Source organism: Strix uralensis, chromosome 18, assembly GCF_047716275.1.
Source record: "Strix uralensis isolate ZFMK-TIS-50842 chromosome 18, bStrUra1, whole genome shotgun sequence".
Lineage (NCBI taxonomy): Eukaryota > Metazoa > Chordata > Aves > Strigiformes > Strigidae > Strix > Strix uralensis.
Genome location: NC_133989.1, coordinates 5,571,035 through 5,585,047, shown reverse-complemented (window position 1 = coordinate 5,585,047; position 14,013 = coordinate 5,571,035). Strand labels below are relative to the sequence as shown.

The window sequence follows — 14,013 nt, the reverse complement described above, 5'->3', positions numbered from 1 at the left end:
TTCTTTTAATAACCAAGCACTAAACAGTTGGGGGAGAGATCTATCTTCTGGGGTTGGGAATTATTTGGTGGTAGTTTAAAGATCCTGGTTTGTGCCACAATCCCACTGAAATCTGTGAATGCATCATCTAATCTCGAGAGATGGGTCTGTGCTGTTTTGAACAGTTGCATTTGCTTTAAGTGGCCTGTAAATGTTTCCTTCTATTCCAAGCCTGGCACTTACAACCTGCTTGTGAAATTATATGTACTTTAAAAGTTGAGCACGCCCATATGTGTGCGCACATGTTCAAGATTAAAACTTAAAATGCAGCTTTGTAACACTGTTCCCTGTTTTTGCAGTACAGCATACATTGTCAGCACTGGGTAAAAGGGTTTTATTTGTTGCTGGATATGTGGTGAATTACAGAGTATCAGTGTTGAATCAGTGACTTTTCCTTTATGCTCTAGGATCTTCTCAGATGCAGAGTTTTGACATCAGGAATTTTTGAAACCAAGTTTCAGGTGGATAAAGTAAATTTTCAGTAAGTATCCTTGTGTTTCCTTTTTTCTTCTTTTTTTTTTTTCTCTTTTTTGCTTCCCCTTTTTTTTAAAAAAAAACAACAATGCAGACAAATACCAGGGTAAATTGGAGGACAGTCTACTATACAGTCATTGAGATTACTGTATTTTTCAAGTTGATGTTTAATAGAAAGCAAGTATTTGATGATTTTTTAACTTAGTAGTCTGGCTTTAAAAAGAAATGCAAATTGGTGTGCAATTTTCTGCTTTTAATTTAAACCACAAAGAACAAAATGTTTTAAATCTATTTTGACTAATGCCTTTTCTGAGTGTTTTGATTCATTGATAGTGACATATTTGACCAAAAACTTTGTACATATCTAAGTAACAGAAAATGCATGTTCTCTTTACTGTCCCAGGTTAGAAAGATTGCTTGACCCAAACAAAAACTGTTGAGTTGTAGTCTAGTCTTGTTGACTTTAGATTTGTGATACTTGTTTCAGCAAACGACTTGTTGTAGGACCTTTTTTAATGTCAGCTTGTAAGGGTGAAAATGAATTCGCAATGTACGTATGCCAGAATTTCTTACCTTCAAGTGTAGGTGGTAGTGAAAGTAAACATAATTATATTTTGTGATGAAAGCTCTGTGTGGTATGTTGGTGGATGTTACCTGTTCAGGTTCTCATAATCTTCAATTCCTTTTAGGTTCTATGACATAGAAGTCCTGAAATTTCTGTTTGCCTTTGGGGAAAGAAAAGCCCAAACACGATATGTATTCTGACTCAATGTATGTTTTTTTCGTAGTATGTTTGATGTTGGAGGCCAACGAGATGAACGCCGAAAATGGATCCAGTGTTTTAATGGTATGATTAGAACTTATGTTTGTTTTTTTAATATAGTTCTCGGCAAAATTTTAATGCCCAATCTAATTTTCTCACTGTGTGAAAGCCATCTTCTTTTCCACGTAGCTTGATAAAGAATTATCTGAACAGTCATATGGGATGGAATTTTTCTTGACATGTGAACTTCTGTAACTGCATAGAATATCTTTAGGGAGAATGTAGCTGGAAAAGAATTCAAGTTTGATAACTTAACATAGCCTGTCCATTTTCTTTAACTTCCCTCTCTTCATTTCATTAGTTTTTTTTGGTGGTGGGTTCGTGCATTATTTGCCATTTATGTAAGTGTTAGATTCGAAGCTATATTTTGTCTTCCAAGTGATGGTTTACATATGTTTATACCTTCAGAAAATAGACAATTACAGGATAATTAATATATGCATAAAATCAGAAATTTTGCAGAAAATGCAGAAAATCAGAAAATGCAGAAAATCATTTTTTTGTGCATAATTGCAGCCACATTGCTATGTCATGGGTGCTTCTTTCTGAATCAGCACCAACCCATTAATGCAGTATGAGGTTGTAGGGAACATCTGTCTTGTTAGACATATTGCCACATACGGTATGTAACACACTACAGCATTGTACAGTGTAGCCTCAAAATGCCCTTGTCAAAAAAGTTTGTGATGGAGTTTATAAGTCTTCACTTTCCTGGGGAACTATGCATATTAATATAATTTTGTGAAAAACAGCCCTAAGGGGAAGGGCTTAATTCTCATACAATTTAAATTAGGTAGTTTTGTGGGTATCCTGAACTATTGCATGTACCTTCACTACAGCTGTTTCTTTTACTCTGTATCTCTGTTTAGATGTGAAAACTTTCTCCACACAAGTTTTCTTAAAGCTAGGGTTGGTGAAAATATTTTTTTTTTCTTTTTTGTTTGAACAAAATATTTATGAAGCTATGCAAAAATCTTATCTTTTTGTAGAAAAGCTACAATGAGATCCTACAGAATAGATAAAGTAGAATGCAACTTAGAATTCATCGTATTTTACTATGGTTACTGTCATAGAGTATCACCTAAACACCTTATGTATGTGTGGAACTACTGTGCAATATTTTCTTCTGTGCTATTAATAACAGATTTGTTTGGGTTTTATCTCTGCGCCTTCCTCTTCCTGTTACCTCATGATCTGACTCAGCTCTTCTGCTGTTGATGTCTGAGGTAGATGAGCCTGGAAGTCAGTGTAAGGGGTCTGGAGCAGCACAGCCCACAGAAACACAGAGGTCTGGATTCTGTGATCCTGGGAATATCTCCCAGGAAAGAGATAGGGGCCATTAAGCAGTATAGTACACTATAGGAGGACTAGAGCAATTAACCATGAATTCACAGCAATCTACTATTTTTATGATCAGAAGTGCCATTTGTCCCAAGGCCTTCCCCCAAGGGCCTCCCTGTCCTTTCTTGATAGTTCAGAGTTGCTTTCTAAATTTCTTTACAGCATTTAAATCTTCTTTAAATTCTCCTCTTGGCTTTCTTCAGTTTCTCTCTCTTGCTTTTGTTCCTTTCTTTACTATATTTTCTGTCAATGTCAGCTTCTGTTCTATAGTCTGCCTATCCTATTTTTAATGGTTTCTTCACTTTCTTTAATCTCTGGTACTTAGAAAGCTGTCAGCAATAGCATTCCAGCCTGTTCTCTTCATGAAGCTGAAAGTCTGGCAGTTTTTTATTGAACTCCGGGTTTCTTGGATATTTTCTCTGAAGTTTGGTATTAACTAATGCATATTTCTTGATTTAGATGTGACTGCTATCATATTTGTGGTGGCGAGCAGTAGCTACAATATGGTTATACGAGAGGACAATCAGACCAATCGGCTTCAAGAAGCACTAAACCTCTTCAAGAGTATCTGGAACAACAGGTCTGTGAATTGAAGTTTCATTGTTCCTACCACATAAATTAGTAATCCGATTTTATACTATAGTCAAGACTTCTGTACTGGGTTTGACAAGGATAGAGTTAATTTTCTTCACAGCAGGTCGTATGATGCTGTGTTTTAGATTTTGACTGAAACAATACTGATAACACACTAATGTCGTAGCTGTTGCTGAACAGTGTTTGCAGAGCATCAAGGCCTTCTCTGTTTCTCACTCTGCCCCCCACAGTGAATAGGCAGAGGGTGTGCGATAGGTTGGGAGGGTACACAAGTGGGCAGATGACCCAAACTAACCAAAGAGGTATTCTGTACCATAAAATATCATGCTCAGCAATAAAAGGGAAAAAAGGGCAGTTTAGGAGGGTTAGCCATCTTGCTGGGTATTGGTTTACTCACGGGAGGTGGAGAGTGATTGCCTTTGCATCACTTGTTTTATATTTTTTTTATCTTGACCCTCAAATTTTCTTACTTTTACTCTTCCTTTCATCATCTTCTGTCCCACAAAGGGGAAAAGTGAGCAAGCATCTGTGTGGTGCTTTGCTGCCCACCAGGGTGAACCCACAACAGCAGCGTAGCCTGTGTTAACTTGCTTCTCACAGTGCAGCCCAAGCTGGTCTTTGATCACAACTGCCTACCTGTTACATTAATGTCTAATACACTCATCTAATTGAAAAGAACTGTGGAGAGTTACAAATTACTGGTTGCCATATTGAGGCTGAAGTAATTAAAGCAGTGACAGAGTAGCACACTAAAAAGTGGATATGCTCACCTATTTGATGTATTTGGATTAGCAGTAGAAAGCGGGCAACTTTCATTGCCCGCGTTAGAAAAACAGAAACCAAACTCCAGGTGTGTATGCCCAGAATTACACCGTTGGATTCCAGTGAAAAAGGAACCTTTCAAAATTATTATAGTGTGTCATATGACTGTTGTCTCCAGAACTGGATTAATTTCTTTTTGCTGTATGATCCTAGCTGTGCCTTCTCAGAGTGTTTGGTTTCAATTTTCTATAGGTGGCTACGGACCATTTCAGTAATTCTTTTCCTGAATAAACAAGATTTGCTAGCAGAGAAAGTTTTGGCAGGGAAATCTAAAATTGAAGACTACTTTCCAGAATTTGCTCGCTATACTACACCAGATGATGGTAAGATTTTTAAGTTTTACTAGCAATTCATCATTTCCTTGTTAATCACGTTTGTAATGTTTTTGGTAATTTCAGCTAAGACTTGAAAACTCCTACATAGATGTAATCTTCATTGTCTTTCAGCCAAACTGTAATGTTAAATTTTAGGTATGAATAATGAGAGAATCCTGTCTTTTATACATTTACTTTATTAATATAAACTAATCATGCCAAAATTCTGTTACTTTGCTGGTGTAGACCACAGTACAGCTTGTCACAAATACGTCCTCTGGACTTCCACTAGTCATATCTATAGTCATTTCTCTAACCTGCCAAATCCCTGGTACTATGACTGTTGTGATATTCCTTTGTTCTCCTGAAATCTTGCTGGTTTATATAATGTATTATGGTTTGTCTTATCTCATAGTCGGTTTTGCAAAGCATGTTTCTATCATATATGAGCAGAAAACAGAACAGGTTATGATTTTTAGGTGCTATCATCTAAAAACATCTGTTTTAATGAGATACTTATTTTATTATTAATCAGCAACACCAGAGCCTGGTGAGGATCCCAGAGTTACAAGGGCCAAGTATTTTATTAGAGATGAGTTTCTTGTAAGTATTTCCTTTCTTTCAGTATTTCTTACATGATTCTTCTCAAATATAAGCTCTTACACACCTTCTATACTTGCAAAATGCTGTCACTTTTTGTGTTGCTTATATTTAACATCCACACTGCATAAAACACTGCTACATTTAAGAGCTTTACCGCTGTTAGCTGCTCTTCAGGTGTGTGTTTGTTGACGCAGTACATAATTAAATAGCAAAAGAATTGGTGAGAGTTAAGAAACCTCAAATAGAATGATGAGTGAAGTCCTGCTGTTGTTAATGGGGCCAGATTTTTATTCTGTGCATTATTTCAAAAGATAAAGACTAATCAAAAGATGCATCATTTTGTAAAATATTAATGTTCTTTTCATATTATCTTTCCCATTACTAGACAACTGAAGCTGTAGATTTTTTAAAAAAAATATTATTACAATAACTTGTAATGATGAGCATAGCAATCAAATTGTGGACCTGTTTTAAATGGAGCAAAATAAAATTTTGAGGGATGCTTTCTGTAAGTGTAAACTGGGGATAAAAACCTTGTACAGGGAAGCAAAATCTCACTTTCTTCATGGACAAACTGACTAGGAGCTGTGTGTCTAAATTCATCAAAGCTGCAAATAAATAACAGCACTTTCTTCAGTTCTTGTTCAACTTGGAAATTCCCCAGCATGCAGTGACCTTCTCATCGTATAATTCTGATCATTTTAAATTTCATGTTTTAGGTGAGTGTGTGAAAAATTGTGGGCATTTTGCCACTTAGTTACACCCTTTGAAAACACAACTCACTCATACATATCTTAACCTTCATTCATCTGAGTTTTGAGAACATGGGGGTTTTTCCCCAGTCAGTTTTATTTTAACCCAGTATCTCTCTCTTGCTTTTAACAGAGAATCAGCACAGCAAGTGGAGATGGAAGGCACTATTGCTATCCTCACTTCACATGTGCAGTGGATACAGAGAACATCCGGAGGGTTTTCAATGACTGTCGGGACATTATTCAGCGCATGCACCTTCGCCAATACGAGTTGTTGTGATGGAGAGCACTTTTTTCTGTGTTTTGGACTCCTTATTCCTTATTAAAAAAAGAAAAAAAAACACCCTTGCCCACATAGGGTGGAAGAGAACTGTTTGAATCTCCCATTGATTTGCACCCCTCAACTTTTTCTCCTTGCTGGACAATAGCAGCACTTCTAAGCTTGCTTCTGTACCCCTCGGACAGTTTGAGATGGCCCCTAACACTTAAAAGGCCATTTCCATGAGGATTCCCTAACACTGTTATTAACAAAAAAGAGAAAAAAAAAAAAGAATAAAAACTAATTAATTAAAAGCCCTGAATGTGGAGCACCTGAAAGAATTGGGGATAAAAAATTAAAACATAAAATAAAAATTGGGGAGAGAAAACTTTAGGTAATTTAGCACTGTTGTGGGCATAATCATATAACCCGTGATCTCCACTTTCTATCATTCACTGCATCAGACTAAAGAAGGTGCCAAGTCACAGACCAAGTTTGAAGACAGACACTTGAGTTTGGTTCTCTGACTGTAATGTGGCTTTGAACGGAAATACTGACAATTCTACAACAGACCTAGACAGTGCAAAAACCAACTGCTACCTTTCAGAAGGGTATTTTTAAAACCAGTCTTGGTGGTCTAAAGACAACCATGGACATTTATGAATTGAACTGCGTATGGCCTGTGATTGCAGAAAGAGTTAACCACACACTGTTTTCAGTTTGTCCACTGATGATCCCGTCTGCTATAAAAATCATTATCTGGACTGTAGTCCTCACAGTCTTTCCCTTCTTTTTCTTCTTCCCTCCCCTCATTTTTTATTTTACTGCTGGATTATTATTCTTGTACAGACTGTAAAATGTATTATTTTGTACAACTTTATTGAAAAAAAATAACTTGTAGAAGATCTTTGTGCCTTGATTATGGCTGTACCTGTACAATGAGCTAAGATGTAAGTATGTTTGATTGCGCTGTACAGCTTTGTCAACCCTATCTGCAGCATTAGCTCAAGGTAGGGAAAATTTATCTGTAGTTTAGTTTTTCTGGTTTATAAAAGAAGGAAAAATACTGTTTAGTAAAAAAAAAAAGAAAAAAAGAAAAAAAAAAAGAAAAAAGTACAAATTGTGCAAACTTAACCACTTTAAAAGTGAGGTCTTCAACAAGTGACCAGATGTTGCAGCATCATGCTTTTTAATTTTTAGCTTTAATTCATTTAAATCTCTATCCAAATGCAAAACATGGCTTGTTTCTACATAAACCAAATTTTGCTACAAATTATAAATGTTAGTCTTTGGTCATTCATAGTCCTTTTTGCTAAAGACAAAACCAGAACAATAACAGACACATAGGGCATCATGCAGGTCTGGTGACCATCTCTAGACTGGGCCAAATACCCCACCAACCTCCACTTACGCTACGTGGGCATACTACTACCAGAATGACAAGGTGTGCACTGCCCTTGGATTTGGCCACTGAATTCCAGTTTCAAATGACATTTTTATTTCTCTTTTAATAAAGAGATACTTTAGAACCGTTTTGTTTTATATTAACTATATAAGTAGCTTAAAGTGAAGATGTGTGGATTTTTCTTAAACTTGAATAATTTATGCAAATTATATGCTTAGAACAACATGTGGTACAGTAAAAAGAAAAAGAGCAAAAATCACTGTAGCAATAAGAGAGCATGTAATTTTAGTAACTACTACACTGCTTTATATTTTATACCTAGGTGTTTTATGTCTCTGTGAGTGTGTTACTTTTTCATGTGTCTAAACCTACGTGTACAATTTGTACAGAGTCAGAAATTACAGCTGTAATAACACATCTAGAACAGTGTTAGCCTATATTACTCAAACACCCTTGTTCCCACTTCATTGACACCCCTAAACTGATCTGGATCTTACTACAGTGACTTTAAAAGGGAAACAAAAGAAACAAAAAAACCAAACACCAAAATACTTGCCTCTTTGCCTTTCACACAAGCTTCCCTCCACCCAAGAGACTGTGTTAACTTTCTTTTTTGGGAAGAGGTCCAGTTTCAATTAAAATTACGGTGTGGTCAGTGATGTCTGTGCAGCTAGATTTGCTTCAGGTATCAGATGCCTTTTTAATACTAAGAACTGCAACTGTTCAGAATTGTCAGTTTTCTTTGCTTTTGTGGCTAAACTTAAATGAAAATTTAATCCCCTAGTCCCATAAAGAGCAGGGATTTGATGGAGTTACTGTCCCATCTCTCTTAGTTCAAAATTCCTAGTGATCTTCCAGAAGACACTTAAATCGTCTAAAAATTTCAGCTGTGGTTGCTACTCATCTTTTAAAAATGATCTTTCCTGTTCACAGGTTTAGAAAGTTGCCACCTGAACTTTGTAGAACTGTAGGAGAACATGACTGAAAATAGCCCCCTGCAATTTAAGAATGTATCCAGTGCCTGTAGGTAGGTTAAGGGCTGGTGTTTCCACTAGGTAAAAATGGGACACACAGAGTGGAAAGGAAGTTCATTGTGAGCCTTAATTTTAATTACAGGAGCCAAAATATTTAATTTAGTGCCAACCCTTTTTAAGCCTAGGAGGAGTTGGTGTAAACACCAAATTTATAAATGGGGAAAACCTGTAGTGGTGTGAGGAATGTAATCTCTCATCTGAGAGAAACAAAGCACCTCCATTAAAAAAATAAATAAGCTTCTTCGTCTGATAATGAGAAGAATACATAGCAACAATGAGCTATATAAGACAGAAACAGTTTCAGAAATCTAAAGCTTTATATGAACAGAAATGTTTAGGGGATTTTTTTTTTTTCTTGAGTGAGGAAAAAGGCAATTGTTTTTGAATATGGTTGAGTTGCACAAGTATGGAGTGTGTGTGTGTCTTAATGTCTCAGTATTGCCTTTGTTAGTCTCTTTATTAGTCCATGCAGTTTGGTGGCCTGGTAAATGCAAGTCTTAGTTTTTAACAGCTTTTTTTTTTTTTTTTAAATACGAAAACATAAAGCTTTAATGCTTGCTATTTAATAAGTAACTGTGTTTTCTTCTGTCTCTAATTTAGTGGCCATAATTTGCAGTTAATTGAACCATTCCAACCTAATGCTTACCCATATTTCCTAGTTTTGTTTTATTTATTTATTTGAACTTCTTGTTTTCATGACTGAGGACTTCTGTCTCATTCATCTGTTTGGAAACTTCTGACCTTACAGCCAAAACTTAACTCATTCTACTCAGTATTCATCGTGATGCTGAAGTGTAAGATACCTGCAAATGTAAACACTACCACTTTTATTAATAAAAGCAAATACAGTGTTTTAGGGCACATTTGCAGCACTATAGTTGAGGTTGTGTCAGTATTTCCATTATAAACCCATAGAGGGTCTATATCTTGGCACTAAATTGCCCTAAGCTAAATCTTTGCCATACAAGGCTTCTGCTCAAGCATGATTTGGTGGGTTGGTTTTTAAACCGTTTCCAACACAAACTCTTGTTTCTGTTTTAAGTTATACAACTGTTTTGTTGGATGGGGGTTGGTTTAAAAAAAAATAACAAAAACAACAAACAAACCTGGTTCAAGATTGTTTTTGGCACTTCTGTAACTCAGAAATGGTTTTGATTTTAAAACAACCTTTGGCAAGCCAGTAACCTACAATATGGTCTGATCACTTTGGGTATTTTGTAAAAATAATAATAAATTGTAGAGATGTTGTGGTTTCAAAATCAGCTACTGTGCATTTGCAGTAACTTATTTCAACCCAAGAACTTTTAGTAATCTGTACGTCAGTACACACATTCAGCAGCCAGTGTGATGCAGCAGAATAGTGATAACTCCTGAAAGGTGGTTGGTTTTTTTTTTTAATAACATGGAGAGGTAAATCCACTAGAGACTATAAAGAGACTCAGCTGCTTCTGAAAGCATCAAGAACTGCTGCCTTAGAGGCTGAAACTGGAGCTCTGTAAGTTGTTAGGAGCAAACTTTGATGCAAAAGCATACAAAGGCATGCTGGATCAGTTGTCATATGGAAGAGCCCTGATGGCTTATCTTCATCTATCTAAAAAGTATTTTGAATCATGGCATCAAAGATAGGATTTAACTTAGAGTATGTCTTTAACTCCAGAGGAACTGAAGCTAATTCTGTTCCAGTGTGTTGCACATAATTGATACCTGCAGGATAATTTTCTTTTACCAGTAAATCTATGCACAGAAATATTAATGTTCATGTTCATCACTTTAGAATCTGAGCACCTTGTAACTAGTTGTGGTGCAATATTCCTGTAAATTATGTAGGATGTTTTGTATTATATCCTATTTTCCAATGTCAAAAATTACGTACCAGGAAAAACAAAAGATACGAATGTGATTACATGGTAAATTCACCACAGATACGGAGATAGACCCCATGTCAGCTGAGTACCAGTCCAGTGCCTTAGTGATAATACTGTTGGTGATTGGTGCTATACAAATGTCTAAGACTGATAAAGTTGTAAGTTATAAAATTATGTAACTTATTCTGGAAGAGTAAGTTCTCTTCTTTCCCCAACTGTATCTAATATTCTATGTGTATTTCTAACAATGCTGGCACTCATAAGATCTCTTCCGTGGAAGTAGATGATAAAATTCCTACTAACTGTAAGAAGCAGGATCAGGGCCATAGATTACTATCAGTGGAAATCTCACACAGGAACAGGTCCTCATCCCTAAAATACATGTTGAATTGTAACAGTAAAAATATTTACAAGCAAACATCTGTTTGTAGTCCAAAACCAAAACTGTACCCTTCTTCCTCAGCTTGAAAATTCATCCATTGGGAAAAAGTCTTTCTGTTCTATGACAAACTTTGAAGTGTCTTTGTGAATAAAATAAGCTACAAAGGGGATTTCTCAACCTCTGCTGATGAAAGCCGTTACACTGAAAAATCTGGTGACTGACAAGATAGAAATTACAAGAGTGAACCTATTTTAATCCTGGTCATAACCAGTTAGCTTAAATACTGTGAGTGGATGTGTTTCAGTTACTAGGTAGGTAAACTGCTTTAGAGTATTTTACTGTATTGCAGAGATTGCTAAAATTTCAGCCATGAGTACTGGCTTCATAATTAAACTGTTTTCAACCCTGATTCTCATCTTATTAAAAGTTAAAACTGCTTTTTACCCTGTGTTTTAATGTACTGAGCTGAGCAAAATGGGTCCAGTTTAAAGCATAAGTCTACTTGGAAAAGCAACTTGGGAGGAGGAGGGAAGGCAAACTGATCTCTCGCTGCATTAAATATAAAAAATAATAAGGTGGGTTTTTTTTTTTTTTTCTAACTTCTGGGTCCTATAAACTTAGCCTGGTTCTGTGAAAAAAAAGTAGGGAATTCTTCTCTAGATTAACAACAGCAAGTGCTCACTGATACCTCTGCAACAAGGGGTAGCTGACCAAATAGGTAATACATCATTTTCTTTTTAAGAAAAACAAACCACCAAACCCAAATTTGCAGGTTTTCCTAATTTTTTTCACTTAGGAAGTCCACCTCAAAAATCTTTATTTTAATGACAGGACAAAACAAGGCCTTTAAACATTGTCCCAAATACGGAAAGAAGGGTACATTTTTGAGGGAGAAGATGCTGACCTTAGGGTTTTTTATGTAACATAACATGCTTTCTAAGGATGGGGTATCAGTAGACAAATATAAGCAAATTCAAAATTAAAATGTGAATGTGTCTCTAATTTACCCAGTTGTTTTATTAAATGAGTTTGCTAATACCTTTTTTAAAAATTTTAATCTACTACTACTAAAGTTTGGAGAAAAAAGCTTAGGACAGAGGTAGCAATGTTGGGAATTCTCTCAGTTCTGTTGTTCTGTTATGCAAACTAATGTTTTTAGGCTGTGAATTTTAAGTGAATTATTAATAGTGAAGTATAGTGTTTGTTTGTAGTTTTCTGGTATTTGATATGACTGGAATTGTGTCATCCTTGCAACTGAAATGCTAGAGTGTCAGCAGAGATCAGAGAAAGGAGCTGCTGTGTAAGGGTTATGAATTACCACATCAGGCTTGTGACTGTAAGGCTACTTGTAAAGGGGGCCCATTCTAGTTCTTTTTCACTACATTATCAGTTTTCTGTTGGCAGGATCAGAAGAGCTTCCATAAAAAGACAAATGAAGGGGTTGGATGATAGAACCAAATACATGTCTGTGTAAGACCTCAAAGTACTAATGAAAGGTATTTTAAACTTGTGTTAAACTAGAGCCATAGTAGACACCATGTCTTTCCTGAAGTGTGTGTGTGATGATTCATATGTATCTCAGCCTTTTTAATCTCCATTTTCTTTTTGCTTGAAGGCAGAACATCTAAAATGAAGTAGCAGATTTCATGAGAGTTTTGGTGCTAACCTTGAGTTCTGTTTCCCACAGGGCAAAACTCTGCTGGGCTACAAAGGTTCATCTATGTAAGACAGTCTGGAAGCCCAGTGCTGCCACAAGCAACGGCTCTTGTTAACCTATTTGTGATTTAAAACTGGGGAGCTTACAACCAAGTGTTCTGTCCAACATCATGACCCAAAAACTGCTGCCTTTGGACTCAGCTACTTTCTCCTGTCCTCACCCCACCTACTCTTACAACGTATATGGTTGATAAGAGAGAATAGAGCAGCTATGAAACTAATTTATGAGACAACCTCACTGAAAGTTCAAAGGAACTAGGGAAAGCTAGATAAACAAGACTCCTAATTCCATCACCTTGGACAGTGAAAAATATATTTATGGGGGAAGTTCTTCATTCCCCAGGTAAGTGACCCAGTTTGGGATCCTTATACAAATTTTCAAGGTCAGAGAATGTGTTTATCTAAAAGGCCAGGGTATCTCCAATTAAGGAACTGCAAAAAATGCACTACTACATACATTATAGAACTGGGAGATACTTCAGTGAAGTGTAAGATTAATGATCAGTATGCAAATCAACTGGAACTTGCTTTGAAGCAAGAAAATGTTTCCACTGTAGGCTCATCTTGAAAAGTGCTTGGGGCATTGTGAGGCTGTGCTTTTAAGCAATCCACAGAACACAAACACAGTTCCAACTTCTAAGTTGATGTTTGAAGGAGACTAGAATGACATCATGTTGGCAACATAAAAAACACCTTGTTTCATCTCAGAATACTTCTCAGTTACCTAGCAAAGTGTCATGGTGTTCAATGTCTGGAATAACACTGTTACCAGTAATTGTGAATCTCAAGGTACAGACAAAATGCTTAAATCTTGAGGTTCTGCTTGAGAAGGAAGAACTCTCTAGCCAAAACTCATTAGCCTAACTTGATGCTGCTGTAATTTCCTACTTGATTTGAAAGTAATTACCTTTTCTCTAGTTGAATGTATTGGCTGATTTGTAAAGGGCTAACGATTACAAAATAGAAATTTATGCTGAAAGAATTTGTAGAGGGCAAGGAGCAGAGGTAATTAGCATACAGAGAATGCCAGGGTGGATATTTTTAAAACCCATATGAATAAAAGGCAAAGAGTTTTGTTGGAAGTCGGCTCTTCTGTTTGGGATTTTTCTTTTATTCTAGGAAGGAACCAAATGAAGTTGGATAATTTCATTCCTTTAGGTAGGAAATCTTGAAGCATAGTTGTGAAGTAATCTGCTCAAAAATAATGCAACAAATGTTGATAGTTGGCTGGAATTGAAACTTGAGCATTTGATACTTGGTTTATTCTTTAATTCCTTAGAAGAGCCTTTCTCAACCTTTATGAAACCAACCTTCACTCTGTTTTAAAAAAAGGTAAAAAAAAGAAAAAAGAACGTAGTTTTCCACTTTTCTCTAGATCCGGCTCTTCCTCATACACATCTACTTTCCAGGATGCCTTTACTGCTTCTTTAAAGACTCTTCAAAGCAGACTCCGAGACTGGCCTTCATAGAATATTTACCGGGCTCAAAATTTTATCTTTGATATGCTCACTGCCTCATCAAAATCTCATTAGACGGGAATTGTGACTCAAGAATACTTTACACACAAAATGCAGTCAAATAGGCATTTAG

At 36.2% G+C, this 14,013-nt stretch overlaps 1 protein-coding gene across 2 annotated transcripts in view; it reads left to right on the top strand.

Annotated features, from left to right (window-relative positions):
• The window catches only part of GNAS (GNAS complex locus), a 160,950-nt gene extending 149,800 nt beyond the window's left edge, over positions 1-11,150 (top strand). For both annotated transcript variants that reach the window (XM_074888258.1, XM_074888259.1), the window contains exons 7-12: positions 447-520; positions 1,302-1,360; positions 3,137-3,257; positions 4,286-4,416; positions 4,943-5,010; positions 5,896-11,150. In XM_074888258.1, the coding sequence (XP_074744359.1) occupies positions 447-520; positions 1,302-1,360; positions 3,137-3,257; positions 4,286-4,416; positions 4,943-5,010; positions 5,896-6,042 (600 nt within the window). In that variant the 3' untranslated portion in view covers positions 6,043-11,150. The remainder of the gene's footprint in view (positions 1-446; positions 521-1,301; positions 1,361-3,136; positions 3,258-4,285; positions 4,417-4,942; positions 5,011-5,895) is intronic.
• The last annotated feature ends 2,863 nt before the right edge of the window (positions 11,151-14,013 follow it).